General features: G+C 40.5%; 1 protein-coding gene across 2 annotated transcripts in view; it reads right to left on the reverse strand.

The window, feature by feature from the left end:
* efna5b (ephrin-A5b) overlaps positions 1–17,500 on the reverse strand; it is a 185,151-nt gene that overhangs the window by 85,273 nt on the left and 82,378 nt on the right. The window contains exon 1 of one of the 2 annotated variants that reach the window (XM_067414562.1): positions 14,006–14,210. The exons of the other annotated variant lie outside the window; for it this stretch is intronic. Within the exon in view, the coding sequence (XP_067270663.1) occupies positions 14,006–14,007 (2 nt within the window). The 5' untranslated portion in view covers positions 14,008–14,210. Of the gene's footprint in view, positions 1–14,005; positions 14,211–17,500 lie in introns of those variants that run through there. 2 annotated transcript variants of the gene reach the window in all.

Consider the following 17,500-nt stretch of genomic DNA (forward strand, 5'->3'; position numbering starts at 1 on the left):
GCGCTGCGTGTTTCAGAGTGAAGCGGGACACTGTGCTCTTTTACACCCAAGCAGCTAAGGATCTACATTTAGAAAATTTTACTGTTAAATAACATTTTTATTTAAAAATGTCTTACATTTTCTTAAATATCTTATTTAATTTTCTTAAAAAAATAGAAATATTCCTTATTTTTATGTTTTAATTTAGTATTAATATTAATACATTTTTACAGAACTATTATTATTTAAATTATTATATATATTATATCAATATATATCCTAACCATATTATATATATATATATATATATATATATATATATATATATATATATATATATAAAATCACAGAACTGTGGTTCATAATGTACTTATTTTCTTATTTTAAAATCTTATTTTAAATTTTCTTAAAAGTGTATGTAAAAACAGAAATATTCCTTATTTTGTTTATTCCTTATTTTTATCTTTTAATTTAGTAGTAATAACAATATTTGTTATGGTATATTATTATTATTATTATTATTAAATATCACAAAAACTGTTGTCAAAATTGTGAAGCTCAATAGACAAGCACAGCAAACCTGGATTTTTATTTATTTATTTCAAATTGCAAATCACATTATTATTATTTTTTTTACCTAAATCGTGCAACCCTTTAAAGCAAAGCCTTGATTGAAAGAACTAAAGTCGAACCTCTTTCAGCAGAACCAACAATGAACTTCACCTTTAGACCATTTTGCAATTTAATATTCACACTGCAATTTCCCAACCCTGAGTGATGATCACAGTAATGTAGACGGTTCAAAACAAATACAGTTGGTACCACAAAGCCCCAGTGTTCACACACACACACACATAGAAGACAGAGCTCTAGCGCTCGAGTTCATGTGTGTGTTTGCCCTGAGGAGAGAAACGGAGCAAATAAACACGAGTGAGCAGCTCTTCACATGACCTCCGTGAACCCACGCAGAACGTGAGCTGCATGGACACACACACACACACACCAGTAAAACCAGGCTGGCGCTTCCTCTCTGCACCGTTTGGAGAGTTTCCAGAAGTGAATTACAGGTTGCTAGGTGCATAAAAGCCTTTGATTCACATGAAATTAATTTCTCCATCCTGTAGCACTCAGACTCCTGCAGCCGACGCCTGAACAACCACTGAGCCTGAATTAGTACGGAGATTAAAGCTTGTTTTGTATGTTTGTTGGTGCAACAAAGCAACACTGGTTCAACGGACAGTGGGAGGTCATTTGTGCAAATCTGCTTGATGCATTACATTCATGCATTTGGCACATGCATTTATCCAAAAGCCACTTGCATTGCACAGTTTATGCATTCCATGAGAATCGAACTCATGACCTTTAATACAATAACACAGATACAGAGGGAAACATGTAGTTATGCAGAGTACAGAGAACCGCCGTATCCACGATAGGCATTGAGGTGGACAATAGAAATGAACTAATTTATCCAAAAGCCACTTACATTGCATTTCAGTTCATGCATTCCCTGGGAATCGAACCCATGACCTTCAATACAACGGTGTTCATCGTACACACAGATTTGTTTCATGCAAATTGTGGGATCTACCAACTTGTGCTTATACGTAGAAATATAATATAAGCACAGCTGAGAATCTAGTGGTATAACAGTGGCACTACACATTAAAAGCATTTAAGAGTAGCCTGGATGCCAGCCGAACTTAGCCCCGCCCACAAAATTTTTAGGTCGGGCGATTTGGTCTGGCCTCGATCAATAGAGGAGCAATTATCCCCGAACATAAACTGTTCGGATCAATGAGATCATCAGGGCGGGCTTTAGCCGATGACGGACAGATGATCAACAGTAACTGACCAATGAGATCATCAGGGCGGGCTTTAGCCGATGACGGACAGATGATCAACAGAAACTGACCAATGAGATCATCAGGGTGGGCTTTAGCCGATGACGGACAGATGATCAACAGAAACTGACTAATGAGATCATCAGGGCGGGCTTTAGCCGATGACGGACAGATGATCAACAGAAACTGACCAATGAGATCATCAGGGCGGGCTTTAGCCGATGACGGACAGATGATCAACAGTAACTGACCAATGAGATCATCAGGGCGGGCTTTAGCCGATGACGGACAGATGATCAACAGAAACTGACCAATGAGATCATCAGGGCGGGCTTTAGCCGATGACGGACAGATGATCAACAGAAACTGACCAATGAGATCATCAGGGCGGGCTTTAGCCGATGATGGACAGATGATCAACAGAAACTGACCAATGAGATCATCAGGACGGGCTTTAGCCGATGACGGACAGATGATCAACAGAAACTGACCAATGAGATCATCAGGGCGGGCTTTAGCCGATGACGGACAGATGATCAACAGTAACGTAATCATCACGTCATCATAGGGGCTTGGGTTATATTTGTTCGAATCCTAAACGGAGAGCTTGTTCGTATCTGCATCACCTTCACTATTTCTCTCAGTAATGATTATCATGTTGGGTAAGTACTCTGTGTATCATTAAATTATGTTATTCTTTTACAACACCAGCAAAGATCGTGTATTCCAGCCTGATTTCAACGCGCCTGCAGAACGGGTTGCCAATATTTTACAATAAAACCCGCCAACTTCTAGCCCTAAACAATAGCTTCTCGGGGGGTTCTCTGGGAAAAATGGCGTTTGGGGGTAAAATGTGTTATTTTGGCAAGGTTGCTGCTAAAATTCGCACTCATGGGTCTAAATATCACATAATAGTCGCTTCAACCCGTGGACATGGCAACACAGTGCAGTTGAGCTCTGTTGACATTTGACAACTAACGTTATGCGTCGCTCCGCTGCTCTGATTGGTTGTTCGTCCGTCCAATCGAGGTCTTTCCTGGTTGGGTTGAAACACGCCCCATAATTACCGCCCAATGAGCATCAGACTCATATTCTGACTAGAGCTGAGTATGACCACGTCAGGCTAATTTAAGAGTGTCACAATATGCATTAAGCAAACCACGTTTCCTGTGTCCCCTTTAATTATAAAACATTCAATTTATCATTTGTGCCATTTTAAACGTGATGCGTAATTGGTGTCAAATTGGTGACAGCTGTGACAAATGTTGGATGTAATTATTTCCTTGGCCCCAACATGCATCCAGTTCCCTGGCCGAAATCCTCAACAAGCCGGGCTTTCACGCTATCACCCGATTTCCAAACATAATTGGAGCCATAGACTGCACCCACATCGCCATAAAACCACCATCAGCCAACGTATTTAATGATGTAAAAAGAAAAGGGTTTCATTCTGTTAGCATGCAAATAATTTGTGACGCACGTTGTTGTTGTTAAACATCATTGCGCGACTCATTCTGTGTTTGTGAAGTTCTTCTTCCTTGCTCTCTTTGTCATTATTGTGGAAAAAAACAGTCACATGATTTTTTTTTTTAAAGGGAAGTGTTGTCATTATATATAGTTGATTGGACGCGTTTCCGAATGCTAATGACCGTGAACGACTGCTTACTCGTGCGCGCGCATATTCAATAAATACGCTTTACTGCACATTTTAAATGTCATTTATAGGACAAAATATATATATGACCTTTTCTCTCACACACACACAACTCCGGAAACAAACTGCATCCACTGTTCCCTTAATGCTGGGTTATTTGGGAAGCTGAACAAGGTTATCAAAGTTACCCCCTCCCCTCCTCAATGTTCAAGACTAGGTTACAGCCTTGGTAAACACACACACACACACACACACACACACACACGCACACACACACACACACACACACACACACACACACACACACACACACACACACACACACACACACACACGCGTTCACTACCTCTTTTCTGCACCGTTCTTTTACCTTTTTACAGCACATACAAGAGCACTTGAGCCCATCCGGAGACTGAAAGCTCACGTTCATTATGCAGGAATTCTTTTGTTCTTTTGGACTCATTTAGCGCTGGCGTAACTCCCGCAGGTTAATCGAGCCGCGCAATTAAACCTTTGCTGGAGATTTCTTTAGGTTGCAGCCATTCAGTTCTAGTAGGGACCTTTGCAGAAAAGGAGCCACAAATCTCAAAAGCGTCCCAAACCAATGTTTAGAGGATCTCTGGGGAACCGGAGGCGTGTGGGAGAGTGCGACGCTCGCTGAATGCCATAATGGAAACTCGGTGCTCTGCCATCTCGCCTTAATGCTACAAAACTCCATAAAATTAAAGGTTCCCAATGCCTGGGGAGCCATTAATATTTATAACGCCAGGCACATGGAAAAAGAAAATAATTCAATTGAAATACTAGCAAAAGGCCAGAAAGTGTTAAATCTAGAAAAAGGGAAATGATCATAAAGAAAATAGCCAGAGTCCTAATTTGTTCCTAATAACTAACACTTTTGCTATTCTCCCGAGAGCCAATTATTCTAAAAAAAAAAAAAAAAAAAACATCACCGTGCTTTTCCATAAACCACCGTCCACTTTAATTTACCGTAGACATTTAACAGCCTATAAACACTATCGGTTGATCTGCAACCTCCACACAAGCAGACTGAGCTCATGAAATGGCAAATGTATGATAAGCCAATTCATTTGCCATTTTGGCGTGCTATCAAGACGCATAATCGCTTTTTAGCGTGTTCATCAACGCCGTTTGGCTTCCATTGGCTTCCATTACCTGCCGATTGCGCGTTAATTTAAACACACACACATTGTGTTTTTGTGTAATGTGTAATGAATTTTACACTGTACAAAATGTACATTCTATCCCCCTACACTGGGGATAGAATGTACACACACACACACAGCCCCTAAACCTACCCATCACACACACACACACACACACACACACACACACACACACACACACACACACACACACTGCCCCTAAACCTACCCATCACACACACACTGCCCCTAAACCTACCCATCACACACACACACACACACACTGCCCCTAAACCTACCCATCACACACACACACACACCCTAAACCTACCCATCACACACACACACTGCCCCTAAACCTACCCATCACACACACACACACACACGTTTGTTTTTGTGAAATGTGGGGACATTCCATAGGCGTAATGGTTTTTATACAGTACAAATCGTATTCTCTATCCCCCTACACTTCCCCTGCCCCTAAACCTACCCATCACACACACACACACACACACACACACACACACACACACACACAGCCCCTAAACCTACCCATCCAAGAAACATTCTGCATTTTTACATTTTAGTATGTTTATAAAGCCATTTACATTTTGGACACACACACACACACACACACACACACACACACACACACAATGATTTGTTTCACCGTAGACATTCATGCGGAATCACACAGCTTAGACATACACGAGGATAGACAACAAAATGCGTACAGATAACATGCCACTTGGTTTTAGAAAGTGCCGTGTATGTTTACGCAAAGTCATAATACGTCATGTTAACACAAGCTATCGGTGAAACCTGCAATCTGTGTGTTGCTAAAGCGAGTGTTCAACTGGCCTGACGTCAGCCGTGTGTAACGAGGAGGCGGCTCGGAGCGCAGGAGGTAATTGGTAATGAGATGCTATTAGAGCCTCCAGCTGAGCTCACCTCTGAGCTGTGGATCGCAGCTCTACGTTGGGCTGGAGACGGCGAGTTGCGCTCACAGGTGCTGATGGATCCACACACCAGCTCATACACTCTTAAAAATAAAGGTTCTTAAAGGGTTAGTTCATCCAAAAATGAAATGTCTGTCATTAACTCCTCTCCCTAATGTCGCTCCACACCCTTAAGACCTCCGTTCATCTTCACACACAGTTTAAGATATTTTATATTTAGTCTGAGAGCGTATGCAAGTGTATGCACACTATACTGTCCATGTCCAGAAAGGGAATAAAAACATCATCAAAGTAGTCCATATGTGACGTAAGCTGCTTACATACATTTATTGTGAAAGTTTCTTATACAAATACTTTTTATTATTTAAAATATTCTTCTACAGGTTTATACATCCAATATTAAGTATAGCCAATTTAACTTTGGAAGCAATATGTTGTATTCATAGCCACGTAGCCACTGGGGCGGCAGTGGCTCAGTGGTTCATGTAGGTTGTCTACAAACCAGAAGGTTGGTGGTTCAATCCCCGGTTCCACCTGACCAAGTGTCGAAGTGTCCTTGAGCAAGACACCAAACCCCAGCTGCTCCTGACGAGCTGGATGTCGCCTTACATGGCTGACATCGCCGTCGGTGTATGAATGGGTGAATGTGAGGCAAAAATGTAAAGCGCTTTGGATAAAAGCGCTATATAAATGCAGTCCATTTAGTCTATAATGTCACACTATTTATCTAACAGTTTAAATGTTTTTTTCATACATAAAAATATATAGATGGATTTAAAGGGGGGGTGAAACACTCAGTTTCAGTCAATCTCATGTCAATCTTGAGTACCTATAGAGTAGTATTGCATCCTTTATATCTCCGAAAAGTCTTTCGTTTTATCGTATTTATAAAAGAAATATAGGCTGTACCGAGTCTTTCCGGAAAAAACCGAGCGCCTGGAGGCGTATCGTGTGGGCGGAGCTAAAGAATGACAAGCACGCAAAGCGGTGACGTCCTCAAGCGTGGAAAAACCCATCGCTATCTCAGCTAATACAGATAATGATCCAGAATCAGATCTGAGGCTGAAATAAATTGAACAGGAGAAACGGCAACATCAGGACGTCCGTCTCTGTGGTATGGACTGTATTTAGTGGCCTGTCAACATTTGTGTGTGTTTACTCGCAGTGTATGAGGACATGATTCGGTTTATGGACTATTGTATGCGACTAGACCTTAGAAGTAGCAAGCAAAACGGTTTTGCACGTCAGACTAGTGTAACGTTATACAGAGAACAACAATGGAGTCCGTTAGCGCATTTGAATGACGAAGCACGCGATCATGTCGTTTACTGATGTTTACTCACGCGACGATAGCCGACAGCACAGACATCTGAAGCAGTTTAACTCACCAGCTGCTTCCAAAGCAGGACCGAACCTTTATCGCTGGGAACGCTCCGTCAAAAACACACTTCTGTGGTATGATTTGGTGAAGTCCTGTGACAGCAGTGACTGTGGAGATCCACTTTGAGCCGCGACTGAAGCGATGTTGTGAAGCTTCCCGTCATTTCTGCGTTCAAATCGGGTCAAATGCAGCGCTGCCTTCCCAGAATGCTGTGCTGAAGCGTTGAAGTCGCTCGACGTCACCCATAGGAATAAAGTGGAGCGCGGCGCCACATAAGTGTTCACGGACGACTGGATCTGCATCTGAGAGACTGTTTACGGCGTGCTCTAGTCACGCGCGCACGCGCGCCCTACCGGGAGAAGAGCCCGTACGGCCCATACAAGGACCTTCCGCTCTTCCGTTTTTTCTTTTAATTGGTTAACACAGCATAAATTTACTTCAGCATATGATATATAGTTTAATTATCCACAACTTACAATTCAGTATTAAAAAAAAGTTATATCATGTAGAAGTTGTTTCCTAACTGGCTGTCTCCTGCTGAACGGTTCGGATGTTTTTTCATGTACCGTCCCACTCCTAATACACACACACACACACCGCACACACACTATATAATCCATTTTATCAAATAAAAACCCTTTAGCAAACATTTGCAGAAAACGCCCCAGTTATTAATCCTCTCTATTGATAATCATACAACTGCAGAACAAATGTGAGCGTTAGCATCACTCATCCTTGCTACGGGCTGCTACAAGACGTCTCTGTTGACAACTGAACACCTGCAAAGCCAAAATTAGCATTGCCATTTGGTTTCTTTACACGTTAACCTCTTATCTACAGTTTGAAGTAGGAGAAATTCAGCAAGAACATGCCACATTATGCTCTGGATGAAAGCGTTTCTCAGCTCTTCATCAATGCCAGAACTGCTTCAGGTGCATTTGGTTTATCACAAACATCTGCCGTACATTTCAGATTATCGTTAAGATATGTGAAACGTAAATGCATTTGTGTGTGTATATTATATATATATATATATATATATACATACATACATACATATACACATACACACACATACAGGGCTCAACATTAAGCATGTTCATGAGCTTCTTTTTCATTTTTATTTTATTTTTTGTGTTGTAAATATGATTTATTCAGAAGCAATATTCTCACCAGTTTTCAATCAGCTTTGGCATATTTAAATCTGCATATTTGTGATATTTTTACCTTTTATAAAGGACATTTTCCCCCAGAATCTTATTAAATATAGGCTTTGCTTCAAGTTTCATTCAAATCTGTTACCAATCAAGTTAAATAAATTAGACTGAAAAATGGCAACTGCATTAAATAATAATTAAAGATTTGTATTTTTGAATAAACAAAAAATAAATGCTGGAAAGAATGTTTAAACATGAAACTAATCCACCAGTAGGTAGCAGCAGGTGAGTCTTAATGAGTGAGTCATTGAGTCGATTCATCCAAACGATTCATTCAAACGGCTGATTCATTCGAGAATGAGGACATGAGAATGTCGTTTACGAACAGGCCCTTGAATCTTTGATTCAACCGATTCATTAAAACGCCGAATCATTCAGTAACACACACTGTTTCTGTGAGATGTGTTATGGTTCTGCTGTGATCTATTTTTGCTGCAGAAATAGAACAAAAACAGTCAATATTGCATTTAAAATGTAAGTGACATTTATCTGTTTATGGATCGGTCATATGAAATCTGTCATTTTCAATCGTGATGGTATTCAGCAAAACACACTCTTGGCTGTGTATTGTTGTTTAACTGTATCATTTGTTATAAATATAAAAACTTCACATTTTGAATGTTTAGGGCAGTTTTTCAGTGTGAGCGGCGCAAATTTTTTGTTTTGATTTTTCCTCGAGATGCTGCGCGAGCATCAACAGCGCCACCATCAGTTCATTATACATTATATATTATTATTGATCGCCACTAAATGAATGCAGAATCGGGCAAGTAAAATTCACTTTTACTTGTCCCTTCAAAAAAATCCCCTTGTCCCGGACAAGTAGTAATTTCGAGCCCTGTGTATATTATATATATATATATATAGACATGTGTACTTGGTTCTACATGGAGCCCCTTATGAACACGTAGTCAGTCCAGGGATTGAGATATAATTAACAGGGCTTCTTTCACTTCAGGGGCCGTGAGGAAACATATGAAACGTAATTGGCTACAACGCCCATCCCCTTTCTCCGACCAGCCTGTTGAATGACAAGGGAGCTAATTAGAATCTGATTTGGCCATTAAACGATACAAAAAGAGCCAGAGAATAGATAGCATCCAGACGACACTCGCTCTGAGGCTGGTTTTAATTATATTTATGTATAATGGGCCTGACCTGAGGACAGTGGAGGGAAATTGAATGCCCAGTCACGCCTTTTTCTGCTGCCTGGGTCCAAATGTGATTTGTGCAATTAGAGAAACACACATCTGGCTCAGATTGGAGACACGTGAGCGCGTCCAAAACCTTCTATTTTAGAGGCAATGCATTCAAAAAGCCACCCAAGAGTTCTCCGTGACAGATATCTCCTAAATTCACAATTGCCACTATTTGAGTCGCTCAGTGTCATGTTTGAGAACAATGGCTGAAACGTTGTGCTTGGAGTAAGTGTGTATTTTGCACATGATTTGAGAAGGTTTCGTGCTTTGGCTCCTCTTACATTGTCATTTGTTGGCAAAATAGCTTTCATCCGAGGCGAAGCGCTCCCAGAGGGTTAAAGTGCCTGAAATTGCCACCATCTTTGCCAGCACTTCAAACACACACTCTCACATGTAAAGTCAGGACTTTTCAATAACGTCTAAAAGCCACTCCTGTCTTCCATGTTCTCGTTCCCTCTAAAAGTTTCATCCATTCCTAACCTCCTCACGTCATTAACTCAGAGATCTGGGAGATTCCCTTCGAAAACGTACAGTAAAAAGAGAAAACTTTCACGACTGCTCACCATTCCTTCAGCAAAAACAGACTGATAAAAGTGCCTGTTCATGACAATGCCAGAAGAAAAACCGAGCATTTCAGGCACAGGTGTGATTTATCTCATCCCACAATCCTCAGAAAAAACAATAGTTAGTTTATAAAGTTTAATCAGCTCAATGTGACTGCTTAATCTTTTCCTGAGCTCATGATCTTGTTTTTTTGTCTCTTCTGCTCACAAAGGCTGTGTTTGTTTGATCAGAAATACAGTAAAAATAGTGAAATATTGTTATAATTTAAAAATGCTGCTTTCTATGTGACTATATATTCGATTCACTTCGAAAATGTATGGTAGAGAGAAAACTTTCACGACTGCTCACCATTAATTCAGCAAAAACAGACTGATAAAAGTGTCTGTTCGTGACAACGCCAGAAGAAAAAAACAATAGTTCGTTTATAAAGTTTAATCAGCTCGATGCGACTGCTTACAAATTGGACAGTCACCAAATCGGATATAGTTACCAAATCGGATAGTCACCAAACCGGATATAGTCACCAAAGTCACCAAATCGGATATAGCCACCAAATCAGATATAGCCACCAAATCGGATATATCGGATATAGCCACCAAATCGGATATATTCACCAAATCGGATATAGCCACCAAATCTGATATATTCACCAAATCGGATATAGCCACCAAATCGGATATAGCCACCAAATCGGATATAGCCACCAAATCTGATATATTCACCAAATCGGATATAGCCACCAAATCTGATATATTCACCAAATCGGATATAGCCACCAAATCTGATATATTCACCAAATCGGATATAGTCACCAAATCGGATATAGTCACCAAATCTGATATATTCATCAAATCGGATATAGTCACCAAATCGGATATATTCATCAAATCAGATATAGCCACCAAATCTGATATATTCACCAAACCGGATATAGTCACCAAATAGTCACCAAATCAGATATAGCCACCAAATCGGATATAACGACCAAATCAGATATATTCACCAAATCGGATATATTCATCAAATCGGATATAGTCACCAAATAGTCACCAAATCAGATATAGCCACCAAATCGGATATAACGACCAAATCAGATATATTCACCAAATCTGATATATTCACCAAATCGGATATAGTCACCAAATAATCACCAAATCGGATATAGCCACCAAATCGGATATAACGACCAAATCGGATATATTCACCAAATCGGATATATTCATCAAATCGGATATAGCCACCAAATCGGATATATTCATCAAATCGGATATAGTCACCAAATAGTCACCAAATCGGATATAGCCACCAAATCGGATATAACGACCAAATCGGATATAACGACCAAATCGGATATATTCACCAAATCGGATATAGTCACCAAATCGGATATAGTCACCAAATCGGATATAGCCACCAAATCGGATATAACGACCAAATCGGACATATTCACCAAATCGGATATATTCATCAAATCGGATATAGCCACCAAATCGGATATATTCATCAAATCGGATATAGTCACCAAATAGTCACCAAATCGGATATAGCCACCAAATCGGATATAACGACCAAATCGGATATATTCACCAAATCGGATATATTCACCAAATCGGATATAGCCACCAAATCGGATATAACGACCAAATCTGATATATTCACCAAATCTGATATATTCACCAAATCGGATATAGTCACCAAATAATCACCAAATCGGATATAGCCACCAAATCGGATATAACGACCAAATCGGATATATTCACCAAATCGGATATAGCCACCAAATCGGATATAGCCACCAAATCGGATATAGTCACCAAATCGGATATAGTCACCAAATCTGATATATTCACCAAATCGGATATAGTCACCAAATCGGATATATTCACCAAATCGGATATAGCCACCAAATCTGATATATTCACCAAATCGGATATAGTCACCAAATAGTCACCAAATTGGATATAGTCACCAAATCGGAATTGTGCATCAAGACCCGCAGTGTAAATGCGGCCTAAGCCAGCCGGTTTGAAATAGGAAGCACTTCAGTAGTATGTTATGCGCACGAGTATTAGGGTTGGTCTCCTGGGTCCGTTCCAAACATGGTTTCGGCGTTTGATCAGGGATCCAAAAACACAACGCCGACAGCCCATTAGCTCAGCAAACATAAAGGAAGCCCTGCTGGCCGAGGCGTGCCCTTTCTCTCTCCAGGTCATTCCCTCTCCGGCTCGTGGAAATCTGTGCAACGCTTGCAGATTGATAAACATAATCTGCCCTTATCATGCCACGGGATCTGAAGTCAAGGTGACCGCGAGGTGGCGCGCTGCAGGACAGACGGCCGCTGTAATCGGACTCTAGCCTGAGGGAAGAAAGAGAGAGAGAGAGAGAGAGAGAGAGAGAGAGAGAGAGAGAGAGAGAGAGAGAGAGAGAGAGAGAGAGAGAGAGAGAGAGAGAGAGAGAGAGAGAGAGAGAGAGAGAGAGAGAGACGGCTGCCGAAGGAAGAGCGACTGTGTCCTCACTGCACAGAGAAGCAGAGCTATACTTCTTGACATTCTGCCCCAATTATAAAAACATTAGAGACATATTCTATCCACTTTTCACAACCCATCCGAAAGACTTCCTTCAAAAATCAAATATGGACAAACTCCCAGAGAACGCAAACCTGGCCGCCAGATACGTGAGGTCCTGTCACGACAAAAGAGCCTCAAGCAGGACAAAGCTACCAACTGTGTAAATATTAGAAGATTGGACATTTTTATTACTATGTTTATTTTCATGCAATTTTATTTTATTTGTATTATTATTGATTTATTTGTTTTTATCGTATAGTGTTATGAATGCTTTGGCAATGTAAAGATTTCCTAGGTTCTGTACCTGTGAATAGCAGCCTGGTAGTTTGCTCGCTGAATATGAAGGGAGTACTTATTTTATTAATAATCATAATAATTATATTAATAGATTTTATTTATAACGCACTTTTCATTCCGGAGACTCTCAAAGTGAAACAATGGAGAGAAAAAAAAAAAAAAAAAAAAATATATATATATATATATATATATATATATATATATATATATATATATATATATATATATATATATATAAAAACAAGTAAAAATATAGAATAAGACAAACAAATCAACCAACACATAACAGTTAAAAGCTTTTCTGAACAGAAAAAAGAAAAAGACTTCTCTTCAAACATTTCCCTGGGTGGTTAACTTTTAATCTAGTAATCTCACTGTTTAGATTTGGAAGAAAACCATGTAATGTCTTTGTTTCAAAAACATTCCTAAAAAACGATGACTTTTGTGTTCATATTTACACTATTCACTTGTTAAATGCCTAGCTTTTCAATACACATTGTAAGATACAAAGTGTTCAAAAATATACATTAATTAAAAATCACATCGTGTATTTAAGATTCATAGGTAGTGGGAGGTTAATATACATTTTTAAACTAACTACAATACACTGTCACACACATAGCCTTTATATTGTTCGCATACCTGTCAATCGCGGTCCCACGGGTGATCAATAACGTTAGAGATCTTCTGAAGGTAAGTGCACAATGTATGTATAGTATAGCTTGTGTAGACAAAAGTATATAAAGCCTATTTTATTAGCAGGATTTCGTTATAAAGAGAGCAACGTGAGGGTATCAACTATGCTGGTTGTCAAGAAGACGGGAGATGTGTTTACGTTTTCTGACGCTACGATTTAGTAGTCCTAAAAATTTGCCCGTTTAAAAATGAGAGTTTAAATCGATATCTTCACCAAATGTGCACAAATCAACGTTGGAAACAATGCTTACACTACTTATATTAATTTGTACACACCATCTGTAAACAAATTACTTTCCTTGGCAGGGATCAATGAAATTCACAATTCCGGGGTCCGGCCCCACGGCCTACTACAGTAATCCACAGACACGTCCCAAACTTTTTTACACACGACATAACCGCCAATATGGACATAAGCATAATAATATGTGCATTTCATCGTTCAAGGGCAATAATTCTAGAAATAACATTCATATACTCACATGAGCGCTGACAGGCGGTAAACACACGCACAGAATCCGCAGTCACTCCGACATCGGTCCGCGTGGCAGTAACGTTATCGAGTTGAGTTCGTTGTTTACATCGCTTTTATTAACTCTTTTTTAGTTCTATCAGGCATATCATACTTTTGTTTGGTCTTTATGCAAGATGGCAGGTGAGAACGATTCGCCTGGAGAACTGGAGAACTGTTAGCTGAAGAATAAAATCCGTGTTGTGTGTCTGTGGTGGAATCCGAAAGAGACTCGCGCCAATAACACGAAAGCTGATTGGCTGCCATATAAGAAGAATGCTGGTCTCAGTTGTAGTTGTAATACAGCGAACTATAGTTGGACAAGCAAAAGAAAGAACTACAACACCACGGACTGAACACACACACACACACACACACACACACAGACTAAAACGCTGCGGGAGCATTTCAATGAGCATTAGAGTTGAAAAATTAAGACCTGTTTAAAATTATTTAAGACCTAGAACTCAATACTTCAGTTAATTTAAGACTTTTTAAGATCCCGCGGGTACTCTATCTATCTATCTATCTATCTATCTATCTATCTATCTATCTATCTATCTATCTATCTATCTATCTATCTATCTATCTATCTATCTATCTATCTATCTATATCTATCTATCCATCTATCCGTCTATCCGTCTGTCTGTCTGTCTGTCTATGCTATCTATCCATCTATCTATCCATCCATCCATCCATCCATCCATCCATCTATCTATCTATCTATCTATCTATCTATCTATCTATCTATCTATCTATCTATCTATCTATCTATCTCTCGCCATCCATCCATCCATCTATCTATCTATCTATCTATCTATCTATCTATCTATCTATCTATCTATCCATCCATCCATCCATCCATCCATCCATCCATCCATCCATCCATCCATCCATCCATCTATCTATCTATCTATCTATCTCATATACAATGTTACAAATGTAATGTTTTTATATTAGCCTATGTACAAATTTCCAACAGGTTACATTTAAAACATCTCTACCTACCTTTCTATATATATATAAACATTTTTTTAACTTTAAGCCATCATTTAAAGACACCTCACGTCAAACTGTCATACAATTCCAGAATTGAATCAGAATTTAAATAGCATTTTCAATTCAGGAGTGCATGACACACAGCCCTGGTCACGGGGCTAAACGGATCGGGTTCGCAGTGATGCAGTCGGAGACAGATCATCATATTTCCTGCCCGTCTCTGGCTGCGTGTGCATTTGGGCTGATGCTTCGGGAACGAGGCCATTTACCGAAAGCGCCTGGCAGATTCGCACCCAGCCTTCTGGTCTGAGAGCGAAGCATGCGCGTGTCGAATGGATAAATCCCTTGTTTAGCATAAACAGCCTCATGCCACTCATCTCAGCCATCTGCAATTTCCTCCACTCGCCTCGGGACGCTAACGTAGCTACAAAGTGTGTTAGTCAATGGCAGGAATGAGAAAGATCTTCAGGATTTGCCTGTGGCGCTGTCATTCTCTGCCCAGGTGTGCAGGATGAAGATGAGTCTCACCTGCGCGCCGCGAGCAATGCCACCCTGCTCAAGAGATCCACACGGATGTGTTATTGCATTCGGAGCTGAGTTTCGGGAAGGAGATTTCAAAGTGTGTTTTTATAGCTGTGCAAGCCGCCTCAGGCTTTAAACGGGTGACGTGTTGTTCAGGAACTGGTGACAGTTTGCCCTGCGGCTGCAGTCGATGAAGCACAGTGACCAAACGTTAATGAGGCACAAGTAAACATTTAATACACACATTACGTCCATTCTTACTTCCCTCAGGCGGCGGCGACGACAGACGAACAGACTGAGCACATCCCTAGAATTATATTGTGTTACGAACAAGCTTTTACTCAGTAGCTAGTTACTCAGATCCTGGGTCAGACGTGACAACCCAGTGTTTGGGTTGTTTTTGTGTTACTCAGATCCTGGGTCAGACGTGACAATCCAGTGTTTGGGTAGTTTTTGTGTTACTCAGATCCTGGATCAGACGTGACAACCCAGTGTTTGGGTAGTTTTTGTGTTACTCAGATCCTGGGTCAGATGTGACAACCCAGTGTTTGGGTAGTTTTTGTGTTACTCAGATCCTGGGTCAGACGTGACAATCCAGTGTTTGGGTAGTTTTTGTGTTACTCAGATCCTGGGTCAGACGTGACAACCCAGTGTTTGGGTTGTTTTTGTGTTACTCAGATCCTGGGTCAGACGTGACAACCCAGTGTTTGGGTCGTTTTTGTGTTACTCAGATCCTGGGTCAGACGTGACAACCCAGTGTTTGGGTTGTTTTTGTGTTACTCAGATCCTGGGTCAGACGTGACAATCCAGTGTTTGGGTAGTTTTTGTGTTACTCAGATCCTGGGTCAGACGTGACAACCCAGTGTTTGGGTTGTTTTTGTGTTACTCAGATCCTGGGTCAGACGTGACAATCCAGTGTTTGGGTAGTTTTTGTGTTACTCAGATCCTGGGTCAGACGTGACAACCCAGTGTTTGGGTTGTTTTTGTGTTACTCAGATCCTGGGTCAGACGTGACAACCCAGTGTTTGGGTTGTTTTTGTGTCACTCAGATCCTGGGTCAGACGTGACAATCCAGTGTTTGGGTAGTTTTTGTGTTACTCAGATCCTAGGTCAGACGTAACAACCCAGTGTTTGGGTAGTTTTTGTTTTTCTCAGATCCTAGGTCAGACGTAACAACCCAGTGTTTGGGTAGTTTTTGTGTTACTCAGATCCTGGGTCAGACGTAACAACCCAGTGTTTGGGTAGTTTTTGTGTTACTCAGATCCTGGGTCAGACGTAACAACCCAGTGTTTGGGTAGTTTTTGTGTTACTCAGATCCTAGGTCAGACGTAACAACCCAGTGTTTGGGTAGTTTTTGTGTTACTCAGATCCTGGGTCAGACGTGACAACCCAGTGTTTGGGTAGTTTTTGTGTTATTCAGATCCTGGGTCAGACGTCACAACCCAGTGTTTGGGTAGTTTTTGTGTTACTCAGGTCCAGGGTCAGCTAAAATTTTATCTAGGTTTAAAGGCAGGTGATTCTTAAATTCAGAATTGTGTCCAACCCTGGTGCTCTTTGATATTTACTATATATTTTTAAGCTAATTCAAACCAAGCATGGTATGCATGGAATAGCATGGTAGTTTCTCCAAGCAGTCTAAGGCCAGAGCCAGTGTGTGTGAGAATACACATCTCCTACAGAGATCCACATAAATCCCACCGGCTCTAAACTGGAACTCCTCAGAGTCGTGAGTGATGAAATTCATGAGGCCTTGACTTTCATGAGCATTATATTCTGTATAAACCACAGCGGCCGTTTGAAGACGGTCACAGGCACCACACTCAGGGCGATAACCTTGAGAAACAGGACAGAGTCAGACATTTGGCCATTTCAAAAGGTCAGAATTATAGACGTTTGTTTTGTGATTCGCTTCATGTAGCCTCTGTCTCGCTGATGGACAGCTGG

This window comes from Pseudorasbora parva, chromosome 13 (genome assembly GCF_024679245.1).
Source record: "Pseudorasbora parva isolate DD20220531a chromosome 13, ASM2467924v1, whole genome shotgun sequence".
Lineage (NCBI taxonomy): Eukaryota > Metazoa > Chordata > Actinopteri > Cypriniformes > Gobionidae > Pseudorasbora > Pseudorasbora parva.